The sequence below is a fragment of the Helianthus annuus genome, chromosome 9 (genome assembly GCF_002127325.2).
Source record: "Helianthus annuus cultivar XRQ/B chromosome 9, HanXRQr2.0-SUNRISE, whole genome shotgun sequence".
Classification (NCBI taxonomy): domain Eukaryota; kingdom Viridiplantae; phylum Streptophyta; class Magnoliopsida; order Asterales; family Asteraceae; genus Helianthus; species Helianthus annuus.
This window is the reverse complement of record NC_035441.2, coordinates 155815591-155841742: the sequence shown is the minus strand read 5'-3', so window position 1 is coordinate 155841742 and position 26152 is coordinate 155815591. Positions and strand designations below refer to the sequence as shown.

The 26152-nt window shown below is 38.2% G+C and overlaps 1 protein-coding gene across 1 annotated transcript; it reads left to right on the top strand.

Moving 5' to 3' along the window:
- Positions 1 to 582: 582 nt before the first annotated feature.
- On the top strand, positions 583 to 3611 carry LOC110915790 (receptor-like protein kinase FERONIA). The gene has a single exon (XM_022160545.2). The coding sequence runs from the start codon at positions 819 to 821 to the stop codon at positions 3408 to 3410; it is 2592 nt and encodes an 863-aa protein (XP_022016237.1). The 5' UTR covers positions 583 to 818; the 3' UTR covers positions 3411 to 3611.
- The last annotated feature ends 22541 nt before the right edge of the window (positions 3612 to 26152 follow it).

Genomic DNA, 26152 nt, shown 5'->3' with positions numbered 1-26152 from the left:
GGGTGAGACGAGGACAAACATTTCCTTTATAAGAGAGAACAGAGAGGCTGCTCTAGACCTATGGCTCTAAAAACCCTTTTTTTCTTCTTTCTTTTGGCATGTAGAATATGGTAGTCCAAATATTATAAAGTGTGGCAACGGTAATCAAAACAAACAACAAGACAAAAAATACTAATAAAATGATGAGAAAACTAGATAAAAGAGCATGGAAATACATTACCTGTAGAAGTATAATTGATATATCGTGAAAATAATATTTTTTAGATCAAATAATTTATGCTTTGAAAAGATCTTAAGGTTATTGTAGGTGGCAAGTCGCATCCAAGTTTAGATCTCGACTGTTTTGTTTTTCTTTTTTTTTTTTTTTTTTTTTGGGCCCATCTAATTAGTGTAGTTACGTCATATCAAAGTGCTGGGGTCGGTTCACTCAACAGCCAAAAAAAAATATTGTCCGTTTTCGATTATTGACTCATTCAAATGGATATTTCTTCATGCACGTCGCTATTGAAGTGATACAAAGCATCTTCCTCGAAACAAATGACAAGTTGAACCAGGAATCTATCGTCAGAAGAATGTATTGGTTCCACACAAATTAACATCAAGTAAATATGTCTCTATCTATACAACTCCTAACGCACAACGTATAATTAGTTGTGGACTTATTCTTAGAGAAGAACGAGAAGACTTTCCAAGTCTACTCTTCATGCAAGTATACAATATGACTACTGCTTTCATGATTTATAAAAAGACTGATAATTAATACGTTTCTCTAATTATTTAGCATCATACATACTAGATACTACCACCTTTCAACAACCATGTTATCCTTCTGTTTACCCTTCTTTTCTGTGGTCCTACTCTTCTGTTCCACCACCGCGCAACCATACCATGCCACCGATCGCTTCTTCCTCGACTGCGGTTCATCCTCCTCCACAACCACTTGGGACCGGAGATGGGATGGTGATGAGAATTCCAAATTCGTGCCTTCCAATATCATCGCCACTTCATTTTCATCTAAATGCAATCCAGATTCTTCAGTACCCCAAACCCCTTATTCTTCTGCTAGAATATTTAACACTTCTTCATTCACTTACACATTTCCTGTGTCCCAAGGTCCCAAATTCCTCCGCCTATATTTCTATCCTGCCACTTACTCCAGCCTCAACCCTGAACATTCTTATTTCTCAGTGTCATCCAATGGCTTCTCTCTCTTAACCAACTTCAGTGCTTTCCTAACTGCCTCCTTTCTGGCAAAGACCCGGTCCGATGCAGGAGTTGATGGTCCCCCTGTTCCAAACCTTGTTAAGGAATTCATGATCTATGTAAAAGATATACAAACCCTGAACGTTACCTTTATGCCCTCACCCGACTCTTATGCCTTCATCAACGGTATTGAAATCGTTTCCATGCCTGAAAATTTGTATTTTAACCGTAGCGACTTGAAATTTGTTGATCAAAGGACAGGATACATGGTTGACGAGAAAATGGCTTTTGAAAACTTATACCGGATAAACATGGGTGGGGGACGGGTACCTGATGATACTGGTATGTACAGGCCATCATGGGATCCAGATAACAATTACATAGACGGAGCAGTGCGTGGGAAAACGCCTGTTAATGAGACTCTGATAACATACACCTCTGAGACGCCCAGTTATACCGCACCTGAGCCAGTTTATGCTACCCAAAGGAGTTTGGGCCTGTCTAAAGATCTGGCATGGAGACTTCCTGTTGATTCTGGGTTTTATTACATGCTCAGGCTCCATTTTTGCAACATTATGCCAAATATAACAAAAGTAGGTCAGACGGTCTTTACGATTTTGATTAATAATCAAACTGCAGAGGAGCAGGCTGATGTAATATATTGGGCTGGAGGTAGCGGGCATCCTGTATTTAAGGATTACGTTGTGTTTGTGAATGATCTAGATGGCCGAAAAAGCAAGCAAGATTTGATTTTACTTATCCGTCCGGACTCCCATTCTGAGTTATTTTTAGACGCTTATTTGAATGGTTTGGAAGCCTTCAAGCTGAGCATGGATAGAAATCTCGCTAGCCCAAACCCTGAGCTTAGTTCCACAACCCCACCAACAGGGCAGACAACTAATGTAAAAAGGAACAAGAAGAAACCTCCATATGCTGTGCTAATTGGAGGTATTGGAGGAGCGTTCGTCTTGTTGTCAATCTTAGTTCTCATAGTTATGAAGCAACGAAGGCGAGTCAAACATTATGGTGCCTCCGAGGACAAGGCATCATACGGGCCAGCGTATAGTGAATCAAAATCTTCACATTCAACACTGCCATCAGATCGATGTCGTCGCTTCTCACTAAGCGAAGTGATGGCAGCTACGAATGAATTTAATGATGATTTCGTCATAGGAAATGGTGGGTTTGGTAAAGTGTACAAAGGGTACATGGACGATGCTGCAACCATTGTTGCAATCAAACGGCTAAATGAATCATCCAATCAAGGTTTACGGGAATTCCATACAGAAATAGGGATGCTGTCTAAACTACGCCATGTCCAATTAGTGTCCCTAATTGGATACTGTGAAGATGAGGGAGAGATGATACTGGTCTACGATTACATGGCTAACGGAACTCTACGCGAACATCTGTACAAGACAAACAACCCACCTCTGCCATGGAAAAGACGTCTCCAAATTTGCATCGGTGCAGCTAAAGGGTTGCATTACCTCCACACGGGTGCAAAACGTGCAATAATTCATAGGGATGTCAAGTCCACAAATATCTTACTGGATGAAAATTGGGTTGCTAAGGTATCTGATTTTGGTTTGTCAAAGCTAGGCCCTAATGATCAAGCACAAAACCATGTTAGCACGGTAGTGAAGGGTAGTATTGGGTACGTGGATCCCCAATATTACCGAAGCCAAAAACTTACAGACAAATCTGATGTTTACTCATTTGGTGTTGTTCTGCTTGAAGTATTGTGTGCAAGACCAGTTATGATTCCCGGGCTGCCCAGAGAACAGGTGAGTTTGGCAGAATGGGGGAAATATTGTTATCGGAAGGGGACCCTGAACAAAATAATTGATCCAAAACTAAGGAGCGAGATTGCACCCGAGTGTTTAAAGCAGTTTGGAGTGGTGGCAGTTAGTTGCTTGAAAGAGCAAGGAATAGAAAGGCCAACCATGGATGAAGTAGTTTGGGGACTAGAGTTTGCATTGGAGCTACAAGAAGCTGCTGATAAAAAGGTTGGTGAAGCAGTGTCTGAAAATCAAGAACTTCCATCTCTAATGCAAGGAGCGACAAGAGCAACAACACCAACAGACGAAGATGTGTTCACAGGATCAAGTGCGATAAGAAATGGCACGTCGTCGATTAGTAGCAGCAATGAAGCGTTCAAGTCAGAAACAGTTTTCTCTGAGATTCTTAAGCCAGCTGGAAGATGACATAAGTTGGAATTCTAGAGCCAACCCACAAACAATCAACGTTATAATAGGAATATGCGGGGTTTAAATTTCGGTTGTGGTGATTGTATTAGTAGGATAGTGGAAAAATTATATGCGATTTCCATGATTCTCCCTTTACATATTGATGTTTAATTATAGGCACCACGTAATGAATAAATTTCATACAATTGTGATAGTTCACTAAGAATACTCTGATTACAACTGAGATTTATATCAGCATTAAGCTACAGAACAGGTGGAGATTTATATCAGGATTAAGCTACAAACCACTTACAACTAGTTTAATACCCGTCCGGTGGACGGGTTACGTTACAAAGTAACAAAAAAGCTAATCTATATTAAGTGTACACAAATTTAAATAACATTACAAACAAAAGCACCATTATTTAATTTATAAAAGAAAAACAGTTTACAACCACAAAAAGAAAGAAAATAAAACTGATAGAGTAGTAAAATATGAAACAGTGTCATTTTAATGCAAAAGTAAACGGTATCCGGTGGACAGGTACTTTAACGTAATAATACGTCGCATCTTGCAAATGCATCTTAAAAGTAGACATGTGAAATCTGAGCTCTAAATTCACATATAGCTTCACTGAAAACATGATCGAGCAACAAAGTACTACTCACATGATATAACTATAAAAGCAATCTCCATTGGTTTAAAAAGGCACGCCCGATGCGAGAGGGGCTGAATCAGAGATTCAGAGGAAAAAAGGCGTGCGTCGTGTAGTTCTGGGTCAAGATTAGGTTGTGAAACCAAAAATTTAACCGACTTCGCATCGCCATTCAGATATATAAGCATAAGTGTAATGGGTGTGCTTTCCTTCTCCAATATGTCGGCCAAAATGTTGACCAACCTTAATTCCTGAACAAGAGTTGACTTTCATCACTAAAAATATCTACTAACACAAATAAGAAAAACATATCTATTATCACTAACCTTTCTACTTAATCACATTATGTCAAAATTCACTACTACGAAATACATCTTAAATGATTTTGACACGATATACACACACAAGAAAGAGAGAGAGAGAATCCAAACTATAAGAAAAAACAAACCTAGTATGTTTCACATCTAGCTTTTGCTGAAGGTCTGTAATTCAGTGGTAGTTTTCAAACGGTGTGATTTGTAGTAGAGGTTTATAAGAAGCAAATATATTAAAAATTAAAAAAAAAACAATTATAGAAAAAAATATAAAGCTAAAGAAAGACTAAACATAAAACCAATTTGAGGAACTTCAATATAGTCCATACCGGACATTAAAACATTTTCTATAAAAACATAGAAAAAACAATTTCATTGATCAAATGGTAGACATTAAATCTCTACAAAAAAGTTAAAGTTTGACTTGAAAGGTTATAATGGGTCACTTTTAGTGCATATTTGGCTTTCCTTTTGAAAATGACTTTTCAACTTATTTGAGAAGTAATAAGTCAGGATTTCTGACTTATTGACTTATTCACTCACACACAAAGAAATTCCAAACACTTTGAAAAGTCCTTTTTGCCTCTAATAAGTCAATAAGTTGAAATAGAAGGAACCCCAAACACCCCTGTTAATATGTGTAAGGAAGTTTGATAATCATGTTTTACTAAAGTATGAGTACTAAAGTATTACCAATTTCAAGATCAATAACACAGTAACTCGGCATCAAATGCGAATTTGGAAAGATACTCTAGCTTGCATCTTTGAATTGGCTTCAAAAATTCATCTTTAGAGCATCATATAAATATATTCTACCGATATTTGACATGAATGTTGACCACCGAGAACTCTTTTTCTGAACAGTTTTGGGGAATATGGAAATGAGTCTTCATAATTGGAGTTATATCACAATCACGAACTGCAAACATCATCTGATGAAGCCTTCTTTCTGTGTGAGTGGCCGCAATTTGAACCAAATTTTTTTTCTAATCCTTTTTGACATGATTGTACATCAAGCAATGAAGCCTAAACCTAAAATCAGAAAATTAACATACTATCATAATGTCACGTTTAACTGATAAGAACAGAAATGAAGAAGAACAGAGAAGAATTAGGGCACCAAATCCATAACCACTTCTCATTAGACGTTAGGATCTTATACAACTGTCACTAACAACTAACTAACTATTACAACAGAACACCCTTTTAACTATTCATTGTTGACACTTAAACCCCTGAACTACTGACATATAACAATCAGACCCCTGTACTAATTCTCACATATCAATACTTCCCTCCCACAAACATTTTTGTCCTCAAAAATCAAAAAGTAAAATTGGGAAAGCGAATCTGTAGATCTTCTAAATTCTCCCATGTGGCTTCAGGTATGGGTAAACGGTCCCATTGAATCAAAGCTTCAGCAGATGCACGATGTCCTCTACGAACCATCCTCCGGTCCAAAATTTGCAAAGGCTTGAGTAAAAAACGAGAACCTTAAGGTAAAGGAATTGTTTGAGTAATGTTCCCCCTAGCTAGCTTAAGTAGAGATACATGAAAAACAGAATGGACTTGAGCATCATCAGGCAAATCAAGTTTATATGCCACCTGACCAATGCGTTCAATTATAAGAAAAGGCCCAAAAAATTTTGGTCCCAACTTATTGAAACGAGCAGACTTCAAAGTATTTTGACCATAGGGATGCAACTTCACATACACATAATCTCCCACTTTAAATTCCCTCTCACTGCGGTGTTGATCAGCTACTTGTTTCATTCGGTTCTGAGCTCTTAACAGTGCCAATCTTAGTAACTTTATAGTCTCTTCTCTGTCACATAACATGTCATTGACTGCCGCCACTCAAACACCTCTTGGCACATATGGTACAACATGGGAGGAGGATAACCATACAATGCTTGGAAAGGTGTCATTCCCAAAGAGGAGTGAAAATTTGAGTTATACCAAAACTCAGCTAAAGGCAACCACTTGACCCAACTGGTTGGTTTGTCCATTACCATACAACGTAGATACGATTCCAAACATCTATTTACCACTTCAGTCTGCCCATCTGATTGAGGATGATGAGCAGTAGACATAGCCAATTGAACCCCATGTAAAGCCGTGAATTCTTTCCAAAATTGGCTAATGAAAATAGGATCTCGATCAGATACTATAGTGTCAGGCCATCCATGTAGTTTAAATACCTGATCTACGAATAATTGGTTACTTGAGCTGCAGAATAAGGATGTGTAAGAACCATAAAATGACTGTACTTGGTAAGTCTATCCACTACCACAAAAATAGAATCTTTCCGTTGAGATTTAGGTAAACCTCCTATGAAATCCATGGATATATCAGAAAAAATATGATTGGGAATTGGTAAGGGTTGCAAAAGTCCAGGAGATGCCATAGTCTCATACTTGGCCCTTTGACAAATTGTACAATTTCGTATAAAATTTCTGACTTGTTTATGCATTCCTTTCCAAGAAAATAAAGAACGAATCCACTAAGTGGTTGTGTGAACACCAGAATGACCACTGGTAGTACTAGAATGGCAAAATGCGATAATATCTTCCTGAAGAGAAACATCGTTACCCACCATTACCTTACCTTTCTTGAATAAAGCTTTTGACCATTCCAAGTAAACTTAGACTGAGCCTTCCCTGCCTGTAAATCTTGTAAGATAGTCTTCAATTTAGGGTCAGAAGTCCACGTGGCTTGAACTTTGGTCCAAATAGCTGGGTCAAAAATGCTCATAGTAATAGATATCAAGGCAGGAGAATGCACTCTGGACAAGGCATCTGCCACACCATTTTCAATACCTTGTTTATACACTATCTCAAAATCGTAACCCTCAATTTTGAAAGCCAAACTTGCTGTAATGGAGTCGTGATCTTCTGATCTAGCAAGTATTTTAAACTCTTCTGGTCTGTTCTGATAATAAAATGCCCCACAGACAGATAATGGTGCCAATATCTGACTGCAAAGATAATTGCCAACAATTCTCTTTCATAGACAGATAGAGCTTGTTGTCTAGCTGAGAGAGCCTTACTAATAAAGGCAATTGGGTGCCCCTCTTGCATCAGAACTGCTCCAATTCCCTTGCCTGATGCATCAGTCTCAACTATAAAAGGTTTGGAAAAATTAGGTAAAGCAAGAACCGGAGGAGATGCCATAACATCTTTTAACTGGTTAAAGGCTTGTGTCGCTTTATCATTCCAAACAAAAGCATCTTTTTTTAGTAGATCAGTCAAGGGCCTAGCCATCACTCCATAAGACTTAATAAATCTCCTATAATATCCAGCTAATCCCAAAAACCCTCTCAAATGTTTCACATCAGTAGGTAATGGCCATTCTTTAATTGCTGCAAGCTTGTTGGGATCTGTGGAGACTCCTTTGCTAGAGATTATATGTCCCAAGTATTCTACGGAAGACCCACCAAAAGTACATTTTGATTTCTTTGCATAAAGTTGTTGTTTCCTTAAAATTGACAAGACTTCGTTAACATGATCGAGATGAAGTTCCCAAGAGTTGCTATAGACAAGAATATCATCAAAGAAAACAAGCACAAACTTTCTCAAATGCTCCTTAAAGATAAAATTCATTAATGCCTGAAAAGTTGCAGGAGCATTGGTGAGCCCAAAGGGCATAACCACAAATTCAAAAAGTCCTTCATGTGTCCTAAACGCAGTCTTCTGAATATCATCATCATGCATTCGAATTTGATGATATCCAGATCGTAAGTCAAGTTTAGAAAACACCCTTGCTCCACCCAACTCTTCAAATAACTCTTCAACCAAAGGAATTGGGTAACTATTTTTAATGGTGGCATTGTTTAGTTTTCTGTAATCTATGCAAAAATGCCAAGACCCATCTTTTTTCTTAACTAACACAACTGGAGCAGCAAAAGGACTGGAACTGCCCCTAACCACCGCTGTTTCTATTAGTTCTCGTGTTAACTTCTCAATGACATCTTTCTGTGCGGACTGATACCTATAAGGTTTGAGATTGACGACCTGAGATCCATTTTTCAACAATATTCCATGGTCAAATTCTCTCTTAGGAGGTAAGGTTGTAAGGGTTTTGAACACATCATCATAGTCCTGTAACAAAGTATCTAATTGATTATTATGAGACACACCTACAACTTTGGTGTCATGTTGAAAATCTTCCTTTGTAGGTTGTAACTGCAGACTAAACAAATGAGCCTCAACTACCTTCTCTTGCTGTTCCAACAAGGAATGCACGCAATTTGCAGAACACAAAGACATCTTATTATTATCAATACCCTTAAGCTTGGACTGAGTACCTCCTATAGTAAATTGCATAGTCAGATCCAAGAAATTCCACACAATAGCCCCCAAAGTAAGTAACCACTGTAATCCTAGTACCATATCATAGTTGTCAAGGGGAATGGCCAGTACATCAGTGGTAAACCACATACCTTGCATGTACCATTGGAAATTTGGACAATAATTGGTACATTGAATCTCAGAACCATTAGCTACTCCCACTGATAGACTATTAATAGGGTTAAGAGAGCATTTCAGTTTTAAGGCCAATCTTTCATTCACAAAATTGTGTGTGGATCCAGAATCAATTAAAATTCTCAATTGTTTGTTACCTACGGTACCTAAAACTTTCATAGTTGAATAAGATACCATACCAGTTAATGCACGAATTGAAATTTGTGGTGGATCATGCCATTCTTGATTAACTAATGATTCATCTCTTAAAATTTCAGTCCCACTCTCCTCTTCCTCTGCCCCTATGATCTCCAATACAAACACTTGTTTATTAGGGCATTTATGTGTTGATGTAAACTTTTATAGACACCAAAAACACTCTCCTCTAGCCCTTTTTCCCTCAATCTCTTTACTAGAGCGCACCCGGTGCCGCCACATGGCACGACACCTGGATAGGCTACATGTGTGACTAATCAAAGCTAGAGCCTAGACCCCCTATGTCGCGGGCCACGTAAGATTACCCCTCAGTTTCCGATCGCTCACCACTTTTCTTTCTCTCTCAATTCTACATAGTATACACTATACCAGGGCATGATACCCCCTAATTAACAAAGTTCTGCCTCATTGTAAGTATCATAACCCCCGGTTACGTATTAGATACGCTGCCTGATTGATCTAGGGTTTCGTAACGGCTGTCGAGGCTTTGCCCGACGTAGTTGTTGGAGTTCTGTCTCGGGGAGGGTATAACTAATGTAAATATTGGGTTATTATACTAACGCATGTGCATTGTGTAATTAATAGATAATCACCAGGAAATCACAAAGGAAAAAACCCTAAGATAGCAATGTGAGTAATCCTTTTTTTGCAAACTGTTTTTACAAAACCTCAATTGTTTAATTTTATATTTAACAGTGATTGAGTATTTGTATTCTATAATTATCGTTGGTATGTTGGGGTTTTGTATACAAAAGTTGTTACTACACTGTGAGTGGTAACATGACCACAAGTCGGGTTGACAGTACCGTGGGTGGTAATTAAAGTAGAAAATAAACAAATGTAATTGTGTGACCGCCCTCAATGCTGTAAACGGTTTTACCTGTCTTGATTAACTGGGATTCACTCACCAGTATTTCCCACTGACAAAATGTTTTTAGACACGTTTCAGGTAACAAAATGTGAAAGCCAAATAGAAGCCAGCTGGACAGCACTGAAGGCTTGTAAAAGTGGCTATAAAAGTTACCTAAATAAGGAGATGTTTTTGTTTAAATAAAATAGGGTTTATCCCTATGAAAATGTGTGTATTGGAAACTTGGAATTTTCCCATGTGTTTAATATTATAGAAATGTGGTATTTTACTCTTGATAAAATATTCCCTTGATAAAATATTCCCTAACTACGATCCTGATGAATTTTCCGCTGTCAAACTGATAAACACCGATACCATTGAAACTGGCCTCGGCCGCCCGTTCCCGGGTAAATAGGGGACGAGGGTTGCGACAGAAGGTGGTATCAGAGCTACAGCCACTGATTCAGCCACAGAAGTGTTCTGCTGACACCAAAATATTATTCAATATGTTAGGAAATTATTTACGGAACTACGTGCATATTTTATTTTTTTGTGTTATTTGACTATTTGTTAGTTTACAGTATGAGCGACCAAGAACCTTCAGACGCTTACCGTCAGTTGTCCAGTTCACCTAGGGACGAAGGCACCTCTTCACAGCCTACCTACTGAGGGTATTCGCCTGACACTGAAGACGGGATTTTCTTGTTCCAAGCACAATCTGAAGAGCCATTCCCTCCTAAGAAGAGAGGATGGTTCAGCAGAGGAGCCCATGAACGTAGAAAAAGAATGAGAAAACTTCAGCAGCAGCATGCTTTAGCAGCCGTGAATAGAGAAACGAATGCTCACACCCAGGATATGCTCAATAGGAGTGTAGCAAATTTTCATATCTTAGCAACTACAGCTGCAGACACGAATCTAAAACAACTCATAGCACCCCAACTGTTGCCATTATTTCCCACACAACCTATGGATTTGGAACCAAACCCTGTAGACCAAATTCCAATGCCTGATTTTGACCCAGCAGAAATACCTAGAGTACCAGCACCCCATCCCCCAGACTATGACCCATGGTTTGATGACCATAGAGATTATGAACAACGCTACCCAATACCAGACGAACCCATGCCAAACCTAGCAGCTTACCCAAACCTGGACCCCCTGGACCCATATTTTGATAATGACCAATATATCAGGGAAATCTTAGAAAACCCTTACCCACACGAAGAACCCATGCCCCAGTTCCCAAACCCAATACTAGCACCCGCACCACCCATGAGCACTAAGAATGTGTAAGAACTCCGAACCTTTGGTGAGGAGATTTTAGAAGGAAGTGTGTAACAACCGTCATTAAAAATTACTATTTCTTATGATTTATTGTCCAAAAGGAAACCCTAATTAAGACCCCCAAGTGATTCTGCACAAACCCTAAAATTTTCAGAAAAATCAGAATTAGGATCAAGGCCCCTAAAACTCAGGGGGGGGGGTATTCCCTACTTGACGATTATCCTCATAACTCGTTGTAAGAATCAAATTTCTTCGATCCGTCGACTCACACAAGCTAGTTGGACACGTGGCTACCCTATGGTAGAATGAGACCCGTCGCGTCACGCGAAGCTCCCAGGGTGACCCCTCACGTCACGCGAGGAGGTCAAATTTTAAGTATAAATAGAGGAGTTTGGGACTTAGATTTCTGCGTTGGAACGACGTTAAAATTCAATTCGTACGCTGAGATATCGATTGTTTACTCCAAAAACACACACAATCACGAAACGTTGCCGCAAAACAGGGTATTAACTCGATCGCTATTACGATTCAATGTTCGATCGATTGAAACTATCCGATGAATGTTTAAGTGCTGCTCAAATTAGGGTTATACTTTGTCATTCGTCGTGATTCCAACAGGATGTTTGAGTGTTGTCCGAACTCGTGCTATACTCTGTCATTCATTGCGAATCTACTGGATGTTTAAGTATCGCACTTTGTCATTCGTTGTGAGGGTTTGATCTCGTGAGTTATCGTAAATGTGGTATTAAGTTACTTACCTAGTTTCGTGTGCATCATTGTTTAAATTAGGTTATTAGGCTTATCAGTAAGCTAAACTCTACCCCATACACTTACAAATCAAAGTAGATAGCTCAAGTGACCATTTTGTTTATCTACCGAGCAAAGCAAAGGTGAGTTCACACTTTCTACAAGGCACGGCCATCCTCCGTGGGTAGGATGCCAACAGTATTAATTCCTGCATATTCTCCTTGGGTAGGATATGTACGGCCATCCTCTGTAGGTAGGATGCCACTATAAATACTGCGTATTCTCCTTGGGTAGATTACGTACGTTCGTTCTCCTTGGGTAGAACAACTACAACGATGGGGTAACCCCCACGGCTAGTAAGCCAGCGAACCAACCGTGAATTAACTCAACTTTGTTGTTGACTCGTTGTTACATATCTTGCAGGTCATTAGGTCCCTAGCTTAAGGAGCTTGCACAAGGAGGCGTGGTCGTTGTGGGAAAACATTTCAACTTATATTAAACTTATGTTTTGGTTTTATGCTTCCGTTGTAAACTTAAACTATGTTTTGACACCAATTGTATTGTGTTGGATTTTATAAATTACTTACATGCTTGTTCAATATGATTGGTGGCTATGATCCTAGGCATGTCACGCCTCTAAGGCGGGGTGGGGTTTTTGGGGGTGTGACAGATTGGTATTAGAGCCATTGGTTATAGTGAACTTGGTTTTAAAAAGGGAAAAAGTTTTGATAAAACCAGACTATAACCTGTACAGTGCTCAATGATCCGCAACGATGCTTCACTCCAAGTGCAAGACTCAATACTTTACTGCGTTCTATAATATTCATTTTAAGTGTTACGGCTAAGGTTAAGTCCTCCCTAAGTATTTCATGTATCCAACTTTAAGAAATATCTATCTGACGAATCGCTGGTAGTACCTCTTCAAGACATATAAGTGAATGAAAAATTTAAAGATTAGTTGAGAAACCACTTTAGATAGAAGACAGAAAGGTTAAGTTTCTCGGGCATAAAAGATTAGTACTGGTCAAAAGTCAAATAGGTTTTAAAGAAAGGACCGGAATATACTTAGGAACTCGAATCGGAAATAAAGCGAAAGTATCCTAACTTATTCCAATAAATCTCGAGGACGAGATTTAAATAAGGTGGGGAAAATGTAACAACCCTCATTAAAAATTACTATTTCTTATGATTTATTGTCCAAAAGGAAACCCTAATTAAGACCCCCAAGTGATTCTACACAAACCCTAAAATTTTCAGAACAATCAGAATTAGGATCAGGGCCCCTAAAACTCGGGGGGGGGGGGGGGGGGTATTCCCTACTTGACGATTATCCTCATAACTCGTTGTAAGAATCAAATTTCTTCGATCCGTCGACTCACACAAGCTAGTTGGACACGTGGCTACCCTATGGTAGAATGAGACCCGTCGCGTCACGCGAAGCTCCCAGGGTGACCCCTCGCGTCACGCGAGGAGGTCAAATTTTAAGTATAAATAGAGGAGTTTGGGACTTAGATTTCTGCGTTGGAACGACGTTAAAATTCAATTCGTACGCTGAGATATCGATTGTTTACTCCAAAAACACACACAATCACGAAACGCTGCCGCAAAACAGGGTATTAACTCGATCGCTATTACGATTCAATGTCCGATCGATTGAAACTATCCGATGAATGTTTAAGTGCTGCTCAAATTAGGGTTATACTTTGTCATTCGTCATGCTTCCGACGGGATGTTTGAGTGTTGTCCGAACTCGGGCTATACTCTTTCATTCATTGCGAATCCGCTAGATGTTTAAGTATCGCACTTTGTCATTCGTTGTGAGGGTTTAATCTCGTGAGTTATCGTAAATGTGGTATTAAGTTACTTACCTAGTTTCGTCTGCATCATTGTTTAAATTAGGTTATTAGGCTTATCAGTAAGCTAAACTCTACCCCATACACTTACAAATCAAAGTAGATAGCTCAAGTGACCATTTTGTTTATCTACCGAGCAAAGCAAAGGTGAGTTCACACTTTCTACAAGGCACGGCCATCCTCCGTGGGTAGGATGCCAACAGTATTAATTCCTGCATATTCTCCTTGGGTAGGATATGTACGGCCATCCTTCGTAGGTAGGATGCCACTATAAATACTGCGTATTCTCCTTGGGTAGATTACGTACGTTCGTTCTCCTTGGGTAGAACAACTACAACTATGGGGTAACCCCCAAGTCTAGTAAGCCAGCGAACCAACCGTGAATTCACTCAACTTTGTTGTTGACTCGTTGTTACATGCCTTGCAGGTCATTAGGTCCCTAGCTTAAGGAGCTTGCACGAGGAGGCGTGGTCGTTGTGGGAAAACATTTCAACTTATATTAAACTTATGTTTTGGTTTTATGCTTCCGTTGTAAACTTAAACTATGTTTTGACACCAATTGTATTGTGTTGGATTTTATAAATTACTTACATGCTTGTTCAATATGATTGGTGGCTATGATCCTGGGCATGTCACGCCTCCAAGGCGGGGTGGGGTTTTTGGGGGTGTGACAAAGTGAAAGGATGAGACAAATAGGGGAACGACTCGTCTGGAAATATGACGAGCGTAACATGGGCTTTTGGATGAACCCCTATCAGTAGTAGTAATAATATATATATATATATATATATATATATATATATATATATATATATATATATATATATATATATGATCTAGACAACAGCTACGGATGCATACTAGTATTGTATTTTCAATTCCAGTTGTATTTGTAACAGATATAGATGCATAATATAAAATAGAGTAAAGGTCGCAATGTTCGACAATTTTGATCAATATGCTTGTTGTGTGATTACTTGCATTAAATATTATCTTGTGACATTAATATGTGGTAAATGTTTAAAATCCAGATGGACAATGAAGTGAATCAAGAAAACCAGAATAACGATAATAATGGAAACCAAGTAGATCACAGTGCCACCCAACACATAGTGGCACAAGGAATTATAGATGCGATGCCATATATTATAAAAACGGTTAAGGAAGCGGATAATAAAAGTAACAATAGCAGTAAACGACCTACTGAACCAGAGCACAGCGTAAACAATGGACCAATACTCCAAGTGCCCATTCCTAAAAGAAGAAGAACCATATCTTATGGTTGTTCTTACAAGGAATTCTGGTCCTGTAAACCAATAGAATTCTCGGGCAATGAAGGAGCCATTGCAGCTCTACGCTGGATAGAAAAGACTGAGGCAGTCCTAAAAATAAGCAAGTGCGCGGAAGAGGATAAGATAATGTTTGCCTCCAATCTGTTTAAGAACTCGGCCTTAGAATGGTGGAACACTATCCTCCAATCTAGGGGGAGTGACAGGGTTTATAATATGGAATGGGAGGAATTTAAGAACATGGTGAAAAGGAAATTCTGTCCTCCCAATGAAAAAGAACAGATAGCAAATAAGTTCTTAAACCTTAGAATGACTGGAGTAAATAGTAAGGGTTACACTACTACTTTCTTTGAATATGCTAGAATAGTGCCAACCCTTGCATCACCAGAACCAGTATTAATCTCCCGCTACATCTGGAGATTAATCAGTGAGATTAGACATGTAGTCAAGGCAGCTATACCCCAAACCATAGAAGAAGCTGTAGAACTAGCAAACACTTTGACTGATGAATTAGTGCGTACGCGAGAAAAGGACCAGAGGAGGAACCTAGCTTAAAGGCTTACCCAAGAATTTCGTTATGGAAATTCCAACCGTGGGAAAGATGTAGGTTCTACCTCTGCACCTTACTGTAAAGCCTGCAAGAAAAAGCATTCAGGAAGATGCTCCACCTACTGCAACTTTTACAAGATACCAGGACACAAAGAAGAAGATTGTAGGAAGAAACCTAGTAATGGAGTGTGCTTCAACTGTGGAGAAAAAGGGCACATCAAACCACATTGTCCAAAACTAGCTCCAGCCATGAACAACAAGACTACTAAAAATGCTAGAGCATTTGTGCTAACCGCAGAAGAAGCAAAGATGATCCCGGACGTGATTGCCGGTACGTTTTTAGTTAATGATGTTTTTGCTAAAGTATTATTTGACTCTGGTGCAAACCAAAGTTTTATTAATACTTCGTTTTGCAAACTTCTCAATCAACCATTAACTAAACTACCACAAGAATGTCTAGTAGAAACAGCAAATGGAGAAACCATTAAGATTACCGAAATCTTACAGGGAGCAAGAATAGAATTTTTAAATCAAAGGTTTATTGCAAACCTCTATCCAATGAATCTGGTAGGATTTGATGTTGTATTAGGAATGGATTGGTTAGTAGCCAATAAAGCCAGTATTCTCTGTGATCAAAAGTTAATCCAAATAAATTCACCAAAGGGTGAAAAGATCACAATTAATTGAGATAAGCCGTCTAAATCCACAAAATTCATCTCTGTGATGAAAACTGCCAGTTATGTGAGAAAAGAATCATTACTGTATTTGATTTCCATAATCTTTAACACTAAAGGAAAAGAACTGAAAGATATTCCAGTAGTATCTCAGTTTCCAGATGTGTTTCCAGAAGAATTACTAGGACTACCGCCGGACAGGGAAGTCGAATTTCGAATTCATCTACTACCAGGAACAGCACCAATTGCCAGAGCACCTTACCGTTTGGCTCCGGCAGAAATGCAAGAGTTAAAGAAACAATTGGACGAATTGTTGGAGAAAGAATTCATACAACCAAGTTCATCGCCATAGGGAGCACCGATATTGTTTGTCAAAAAGAAAGACGGGTCAATGCGAATGTGCATTGATTACCGTGAATTGAACAAAGTTACGACTAAAAATCGGAACCCATTACCGAGAATCGATGATTTGTTTGATCAATTACAAGGAGCTCGATTTTTCTCTAAGATCGATTTACGATCAGGATATCATCAATTAAAAGTACTGGAAGAGGATATTCCTAAGACCACTTTTAGAACAAGGTATGGCCATATGAATTTACTGTCATGCCATTTGGTTTAACCAATGCCCCAGCCGCATTTATGGACATGATGAACCGAATATGTAAGCCATATTTGGATAAATTCATAATTGTCTTTATAGATGATATTCTCATCTACTCTAAGAGTAAAGAGGAACATGCAGCGCATCTGCATGCACTTCTAAGTTTATTGAGAAAAGAAAAGCTTTATGCAAAGTTTTTGAAGTGTGAATTTTGGTTAGAAGAAGTACAGTTTGTTCGGCATTTAGTTAATCATGAAGGAATTCATGTGGATCCCACAAAGATTGAGGCAATTACTAAATGGAAAACCCCTGAATCACCAACCGAGGTTAGAAGTTACCTAGGATTGGCCGGTTATTATAGAAGATTTATTCGAGATTTTTCTAGAATAGCGATTCCCTTAACTAAGCTAACCTGTAAATCTGTTAAGTTTGAATAGGGACCAAAACAAGAACAAGCCTTTAGAATTCTTAAGCAAAGATTAACCAACACACCCATATTAGCGTTACCAGAAGGAACTGAAGACTTTGTAGTCTATTGTGACGCTTCTAAATTAGGTTATAGATGTGTGTTGATGCAACGTCAAAAGGTTATAGCATATGCATCCAGGCAACTTAAGAATCATGAAGAGAATTATTCTACCCATGACTTGGAATTAGGAGCCATAATTTTTGCCCTTAAGATTTGGAGACATTAACTTTACGGTAGTAAGTTTACCATTTTCACCGATCATAAGAGTTTAAGGTATGTTTTCGGGCAAAAGGAGTTAAATATGAGGCAAAGACGCTGGATGGAGATACTTAGTGATTATGATTGTAATATCCAGTATCATGCAGGAAAGGCAAATGTAGTAGCCGATGCTTTAAGTCAAAAGTATCACGAAAAGCCAAAAAGAGTACGTTCTCTTAAATTAAATCTACAAGTAGATTTAAACGAACAGATTAGAAAAGCACAAGAATCAGTAATCAAGGATGATACTGAGAAATTGAAAGGGATGATTAAGGAATTAGAACAAGGAACAGATGGAATTTGGAGATTCCATAAGAAAAGGATGTGGATACCCAAATTAGGAAACCTATGCCACCATATATTAGAGGAAGCCTATAAGTCTAAATACAATGCATCCTGGAAATGATAAGATGTATCAAGACTTAAGAAAGAATTTTTTGTGGATAGGAATGAAAAAGGATATAGCAGCTTATGTTTCTAAGTGTCTAACTTGTTCGCAAGTTAAAGCTGAACACCAAAAACCCTCAGGTTTATTACAACAGTTAGAGATGCCAGTTTGGAAATGGAAATTGATAACAATGCATTTTGTTACCAAATTACCCAAAACAAGAAAAGGTAATGATACAATCTGGGTGATTGTAGACAGGCTAACTAAGTCAGCTCATTTCCTACCAATGAAGGAAACTTTCAGTATGGAACAACTAGCCAAATTGTATGTAAATGAAATAGTTTCATTACATGGAATTCCTTTGTCAATTGTTTCTGATAGGGATAGCCGTTTTACCTCTCATTTTGGACAAGTTTCCAAAAAGCAATGGGAACCAAGCTAAATCTAAGCACCGCTTATCATCCTCAAACGGACGGGCAAAGCGAAAGGACAATTCAAACAATGGAAGACACGCTTAGAGCTTGTGTAAATGATTTCGGAGGTAATTGGATGATCACTTACCATTGATAGAATTTTCTTACAATAACAGGTATCATACCAGTATCAATGTTGCACCATTCGAAACACTTTATGGACGATAGTGCGGAACTCAAGTCTGTTTGGCAGAAATTGGAGAAAAACAATTATCCGGACTAGAGATAGTACAAGAAACAACCGACAAGATTGTTCAAGTCAAGGAAAGGCTAAAAGCAGCACATGATCGATAGAAGAGTTATGCGGATAACAGGCGAAAGCCGTTGGAGTTTCATGTAGGGGACAAGGTGTTATTGAAAGTCTCTCCTTGGAAAGGAGTGGTAAGATTCATCAAAAGGGGAAAGCTAAGCCCCAAGTATGTTGGACCTTTTGAGATTATTAGAAGAATATGACCTGTAGCCTATCAGCTACAACTGCCAGAGGAAATGGCAGGAATACATGATGTATTTCATATATGTAATCTCAAAAAGTGCTTATCCGATGAATCATTGGTAGTACCTCTTAAGGATATAGAGGTAAATGAAAATCTTAAGTTTGTAGAAAAGCCTCTACAGATTGAAGACAGAAAGGTCAAGAATCTCAAACACAAGAGATTAGTTCTGGTCAAAGTGAAATAGGATTCCAAGAGAGGACCAGAATACACTTGGGAGCTTGAATCAGAGATGCAAAGGAAATATCCACACCTATTCCAGTAGACCTCGAGGACGAGTTCTAAAACAAGGTGGGGAGGATATAACAACACTCCAAAACTTTTACCGACACCCCTAATATATTTAGAATGCCCCTATACGTCTTAAAATACACCACGAATACGAGAAATGGCCCTAAATACCTATAATTTTATAGAAATAAAATAAAAATAAATTCTGTGAAGGGCTCGCGGGTCGCGAAGGCCTTGCCTTCAGGCTACGCGGGGCGCGACAGCTTGAAGCTAGAGCGCACGCGGTGCCACCACGTGGCACGACACCCGGATAGGATACACGTGTGACTAATCAAAGCTAGAGCCTTGACCCCGTATGTCGCGGGCCGCGTAAGATCACCCCTGAGTTTACGCGCGGCGCGAGAGACTGGCGGATCACAACTATAAATAGGAGGCATCGGCTTTCAGTTTCCGATCGCTCACAACTTTTCTTTTTCTCTCAATTCTACATAGTATACACTATACCCGGGCATTATACCCCCCTATTAACGAAGTTCTGCCTCGTTGTAAGAATCATAACCCCCGGTTACGTATTAGATACGCTGCCCGATTGATCTATGGTTCCATAACGGCTGTCGAGGCTCTGCCCGACGTAGTCGTTGGAGTTCTGTCTTGGGGAGGGTATAACTAATGTAAATATTGGGTTATTATACTAACGCATGTGCATTGTGTAATTAATAGATAATCACCAGGAAATCACAAAGGAAAAACCCTAAGATAGCAATGTGAGTAATCCTTTTTTTGCAAACTGTTTTTACAAAACCTCAATTGTTTTAATTTATATTTAACAGTGATTGAGTATTTGTATTCTACAATTATTGTCGGTATGTTGGGGTTTTGTATACAAAATTTGTTACTACACTGTGAGTAGTAACATGACCACAAGTCGGGTTGACAGTACCATGGGTGGTAATTAAATTAGAAAATAAACAAATGTAATTGCGCGCCCACCCTCAATGCTGTAAACAGTTTTACCTGTCTTGATTCAACTGGGATTCACTTACCAGAATTTCCCACTGACAAAATGTTTTTAAACGCGTTTCAGGTAACAAAATGTGAAAACCAAATAGAAGCCAACTGGACAGCACTGAAGGCTTGGAAAAGTGGCTATAAAAGTTACCTAAATAAAGAGATGTTTTTATTTAAATATAATAGGGTTTATCCCTATGAAAATGTGTGTACTAGAAACTTAGAATTTTTCCATGTGTTTAATATTATAAAAATGTGGTATTTTACTCTGATAAAATATTTCCTAACTACGGTCCTGATGAGTTTTCCGCTGCCAAACTGATAAACACCGATACCACTGAAACTGGCTGCGGCCGCCCGTTCCCGGGTAAATAGGGGACGAGGGTTGCGACATAATCTTTGACCACAACAGATGTAAAGGCAAAAGATCTTATTTTTTGTGCATTTTTGCTATATTGTGTTGTGCTACCAGGAAATGTAAAATAGAACACTTAATGGTGAAAGTCGGATATATTCACATTCTAGTTTTATAGACAAATTTCATACTCTAACTAGCACAACACTAACCGTAAAAATTAACATTTGGCAAATCATTTCGGTCCAGGCGCAGGTAAGCGATGGGCTCTGTTCAAGCGCCAAAACTGTAAAAATCACACAAAATCAGCCTGAATTGACCAAAACTTGCAAAAGGCAGTAGGAATTTGCTATAGGCTAGCCCAAGATTTCTTAGCCACAAGCCATGCACAGCTTATAAACAGGCCAAACCTGGCATAAACCAGAACAAATTTGAATTTATTAAAATTTTTAGATATTAATAAAAAAAGGTGGGAGTGGGCTACAAAGTCCATTTTCCTACAAAGTGTAAAAAGTCATAAAACACCATAATGTCAACCATAAAACACACTAAAAACTAACAAATAACATAGTGAAGATTACTAAAACACCATATTTGTGGGTTTTGTGTTGTGTTTTGGATGATAAGGCTTTGATTATCGAATAACTAACATTAGTGTGTTTTATGTTGATTATCATGTTGTGTTTTATATTCATAGTTGTACCATGGTGTGTTTGAAGTTTTTAAGGACGGTTAGGGCTTAGATATTGTGTTTTAGTGATCCTCACCATGTTATTTGTAGGTTTTGAGTGTGTTTATGGCTGAAATTGTAGTGTTTTATGACTTTGTACATTTTGTAGGAAAAATGGACTTTGTAGCCGAACCTCACCCAATAAAAAATAGTATTTGAATAAAATTTTCTATACCTAATTTTATGAACTGAGTAAACATAATAAATTTCATCCTCTGCAATTGATACAGTTAACTTTAAGTCCCATACACATGACATGAATCTATCATGTATACTCAATTAGTTAATTTAAATTTTAAACAAACAAATATGATTAAGTATTAACAACTCACAATCAATAGAAACACCTACTTGTTTACCTCCATTGGTATATCTACAAAGTGACGTTTCCGGATGATCTTGTATCCGTGATTCCATACCGATCCAATGACAGATCAAACAATTCTTTTCTACAAAATTTACAACCAAAAGATAATAGATTACAGATAACCTAAGTGAATTGAAACAATAACCGAACATATAGAAATTATGTAGAAAACTAACTAACGATATTACGAAGAGAGAGTTGTTTGGAAAGTGAGATGCATGTCAAGAATTTCAAATTTCATGAAAATATATATGTCAAGATGATGAAATGTTAACGAATGTAACAGATGCAATTAGATAATAGGAAGTTGTACATTATAGGCAACTTTTGAGACAATTTGTTCTCATGTATGTTTTACAACCTTGAATGATCTTTTTAAAAGGTGACCGAAGGTCCTTTTTTCCATGATGAAAACCACTAATTTTGTTAAAAATGTCATTTTAATAAAGTAATGCAGGCGAGAGACTCATACCAGTATTGTATAACGATATATACCATCGCCAGATCTTCTATTAGAGGAGCTTCATCTTCTGTTTAAGATCCTTGTGGTCATTAACTTCTAATAGATGCTGCAAAATACAACACATAGAAGTAATCAATTATATTTTTCTCATTCATGGCTGATATATCTTATATAAGTTGTTAAAATGATGTGGTACAGGCATTTTATCGAATATTTGAATATTTGCTGGAGTGCACTGCAAATATAGTAGTTTTAAGAAATCATATCATAATTCCATTATTGTTGGGTAATTAGGTAATCAAATAATCAATATATTTGAAAAAAAACACAGGTTTGAATTAGCAAACCTTGTGACTCCGCAAAATTGGTGGCTTTTACAATAGAATTTACAACCTCTACCGTCCTTTCAATTGATTGATGCAAACACTGTGTGCGTGGAATTGTGGATTGTATATGTATAGATATCGAGCATGAAGATGAAAGGCCTTACTAATAGGATTAAAAGAGGGAAAATTAATCCGTAAAGTTGAGGATGAAAAATGGGCGTGGATGAAGAAGAAGAAGATCGGCCGCTAGAGATGAGGGGAGAGAGGTGACAAAGGAGATGCGAAGGTCTGTTTTATCAACACCATTGGTTTGGTACGAACTGCCGAGGAAACGATAGTGAGGGTTATGGTTTCCTGTGACGGGGATGTTAAATGACAATGATTGTAGTCTTCACTCCGGTGGGTGTTGTCGCAACCCCCGACCCCTACCCCGGGAGGGGGGCGGCCGCGAGCTACTCAGAGTCGATGGTATTGGTGTTTATTAATTTGGCAGCGGAATTTACATCAAGACCTTAGTTAGAAAATAGTTTATCAGAGTAAAACACCACATTTTTATAATAATAAATATATGGGAAATTCCCAAGTTTCCATTACAAACATGTTTATAGGGATAAACCCTAATTTATAGAAATAAAACTTCTTCTTTATTTAGGTAACTTTTATAGCCACTTTTCCAAACCTTCAGTGCTCTCCAGCTGGCTTCTAATTGGCTTTGACATTTTGTTACCTGAAACGCATTTATAAATATTTTATCAGCAAGAAATACTGGCGAGTGAATCCCAGTTTAATCAAGGAAAGTTTTATCATTTTACAGCATTTAGGGCAATCCAGCAATTACATTTGTTTACATCTACTTTAATTACTACCACCCACGGTACTGTCAATCCTGAGTTGTGGTAATGTTATTACTCACAGTGTAGTAACAAATTTTGTATACAAAACCCCAACATACCGACGATAATTGTAGAATTACAAATACTCAAACACTGTAAATTATAAGGTAAAACAATTGAGGTTTTGTAAAAACAATTTACAAAAAAAAAAAAAGAATTACTCGCATTGCTAATTTAGGCATTTCCTTGTGACTTCTTGGTTATAATCTATTAAATTTAGACAATGCACACGTGTTACTATAATAACCCAAAGTTACATTAGTTATACCCTCCCCGAGACAGAACTCCAACGACTTAGTCGGGCAGAGCCTAGACATGCGTTACGGAGCACTAGATCAATCGGGCAGCGTATCTAATACGTAACCGGGGTTTATAATACTTACAATGAGGCAGAGCTTTGCTAATTTAGTGGGTATTATGCCCGGGAATTACTTTAGCTATACAGAGAATTTAGAGGTTTGAGAATTTTTGAACGGTTTCAACTGAACGTCAAAATCTCTATTTATAGGGCTGGAACAGGGGGCTCTCGCGCCCCGCGAGAGAAACACAAAGGGTCTTCGCGGCCAGCGAGCTAGGTAGAGTAGGGCCTAGCCTTGCTGAGTTGACCCATTAGCCTCGACACGCAACGTGACACGTGGCGGCAGGGGGTGCGGGCGGGTGGCCAGCTGTCGCAGCCCGCGACAGCTTCTGCTGTCTGCGTCGTGCCCCGCGAGGGCCCACTAAACTTGATTTTATTTGATTTTTATTAAATTAAAGGTATTTCGGGGCCATTTCTCGTATACGGGGTGTATTTTAGGGTTTATAGGGGTGTTATAAGTATTTTAGGAGGGTTGTTATATCCTCCCCACCTTGTTTTAGAACTTGTTCTCGAGGTCTACTGAAACAAGTGTGGATATTTCCTTTGCATTTCTGATTCGGGCTCCCAAGTGTACTCCGGTCCTCTCTTGGAATCCCATTTTACTTTAACTAGAACTAATCTCTTGTATTTGAGGTTCTTGATCTTTATGTCTTCAATCTGTAGGGGTCTCTCTACAAACTTAAGTTTCTCATTTACCTATGTCTTTAAGAGGTATTATTAATGATTCATCTGCTAAGCACTTCTTGAGATTACGTACATGAAATACATCATGTATTCCTGCCATTTCTTCTAGAAGTTATAGCTGGTAAGCTACATGTCCTATCCTTTTAATAATCTCAAAAGGTCCAATATACCTGGGACTTAGCTTTCCCCTCTTGATGAATCTAACTATTCCTTTCCATGGCAAAACTTTTAATAATACCTTATCTCCTACTTGGAACTCCAATGGCTTTCGTCTATTGTCAGTATAACTCTTTTGTCGATCGCATGTTGCATTGAGTCTTTTCTTGACTTGAATAATCTTTTCTGTTGTTTCTTGTACTATCTCTGGTCCAGACAATTGCTTTTCTCCAATTTCTGCCCAACAGACTGGAGTTCAGCACTTTCGTCCATAAAGTGCCTCAAATGGTGAAACATTGATACTGGTATGATGGCTGTTATTGTAGGAAAATTCTATTAATGGTAAATGATCGTCCCAATTTCCTCCGAAATCAATTGCACAAGCTCTAAGCATGTCTTCCATTGTCTAAATTGTCCTTTCGCTTTGTCCATCTATTTGAGGATGATAAGTTGTGCTTAGATTTAACTTGGTTCCCATTGCTTTTTGGAAACTTTCCAAAAATGAGAAGTAAAACGGTTATCTCTATCAGACACAATAGATAAAGGAATTCCATGTAATGAAACTACTTCACTATATAGCTTGGCTAATTGTTCCATACTGAAAATTTCCTTCATCGGTAAGAAATGAGCAGACGTGGTTAATCTATCTACAATCACCCAGATTATATCATTACCTTTTCGTGTCTTGGGTAATTTGGTAACAAAGTCCATTGTTATCAATTCCCACTTCCATACTGTCATTTCTAATTGCTGCAATAATCCTAAGGGTTTCTGATGTTCAGCTTTAACTTGTGAACAGGTTAAACACTTGGCAACATAGGCTGCTATATCCTTTTTCATTCCTATCCACCAGAAATTCTTTCTTAAGTCTTGATACATTTTATCACTACCAGGGTGTATCGTATATTTAGACTAATGGGCTTCTTCTAATATTCGGTGGTGTAGGTTTCCTTGTTTGGGTACCCAAATCCTTTTCTTATGGAATCTCCAAATTCCATCAGTTTCTTGTTCTAATTCCTTAATCATTCCTTTTAACTGTCAGTATCGTCCTTGATTACTGATTCTTGTACTTCCCTAATCAGTTTATTTAAATCTATCTGCAGATTTAATTTGAGAGAACGTACTCTTCTTGGGTTTTCATCATACTTTCGACTTAAAGCATCGGCTACTACATTAGCCTTTCCTGCATGGTACTGGATATTACAATCATAATCACTAAGAATTTCCATCCAGCGTCTCTGTCTCATATTTAACTCTTTTTGCCCGAAAACATATCTTAAACTCTTATGATCGGTGAAAATGGTAAACTTACTACCATAAAGGTAATGTCTCCAAATTTTAAGGGCAAAAATTATGGCTCCTAATTCTAAATCATGGGTTGTATAATTCTCTTCATGATTCTTAAGTTGTCTAGAGGCATAGACTATAACCTTTTGACGTTACATTGACACACATCCATAACCTAATTTAGACGCGTCACAATAGACTACAAAGTCTTCAGTTCCTTCTGGTAGCGCGAGTATGGGTGTGTTGGTTAATCTTCGCTTAAGGATTCTAAAGGCTTCTTCCTGTTTTGGTCCCCATTCAAACTTAACTAATTTACAGGTTAGT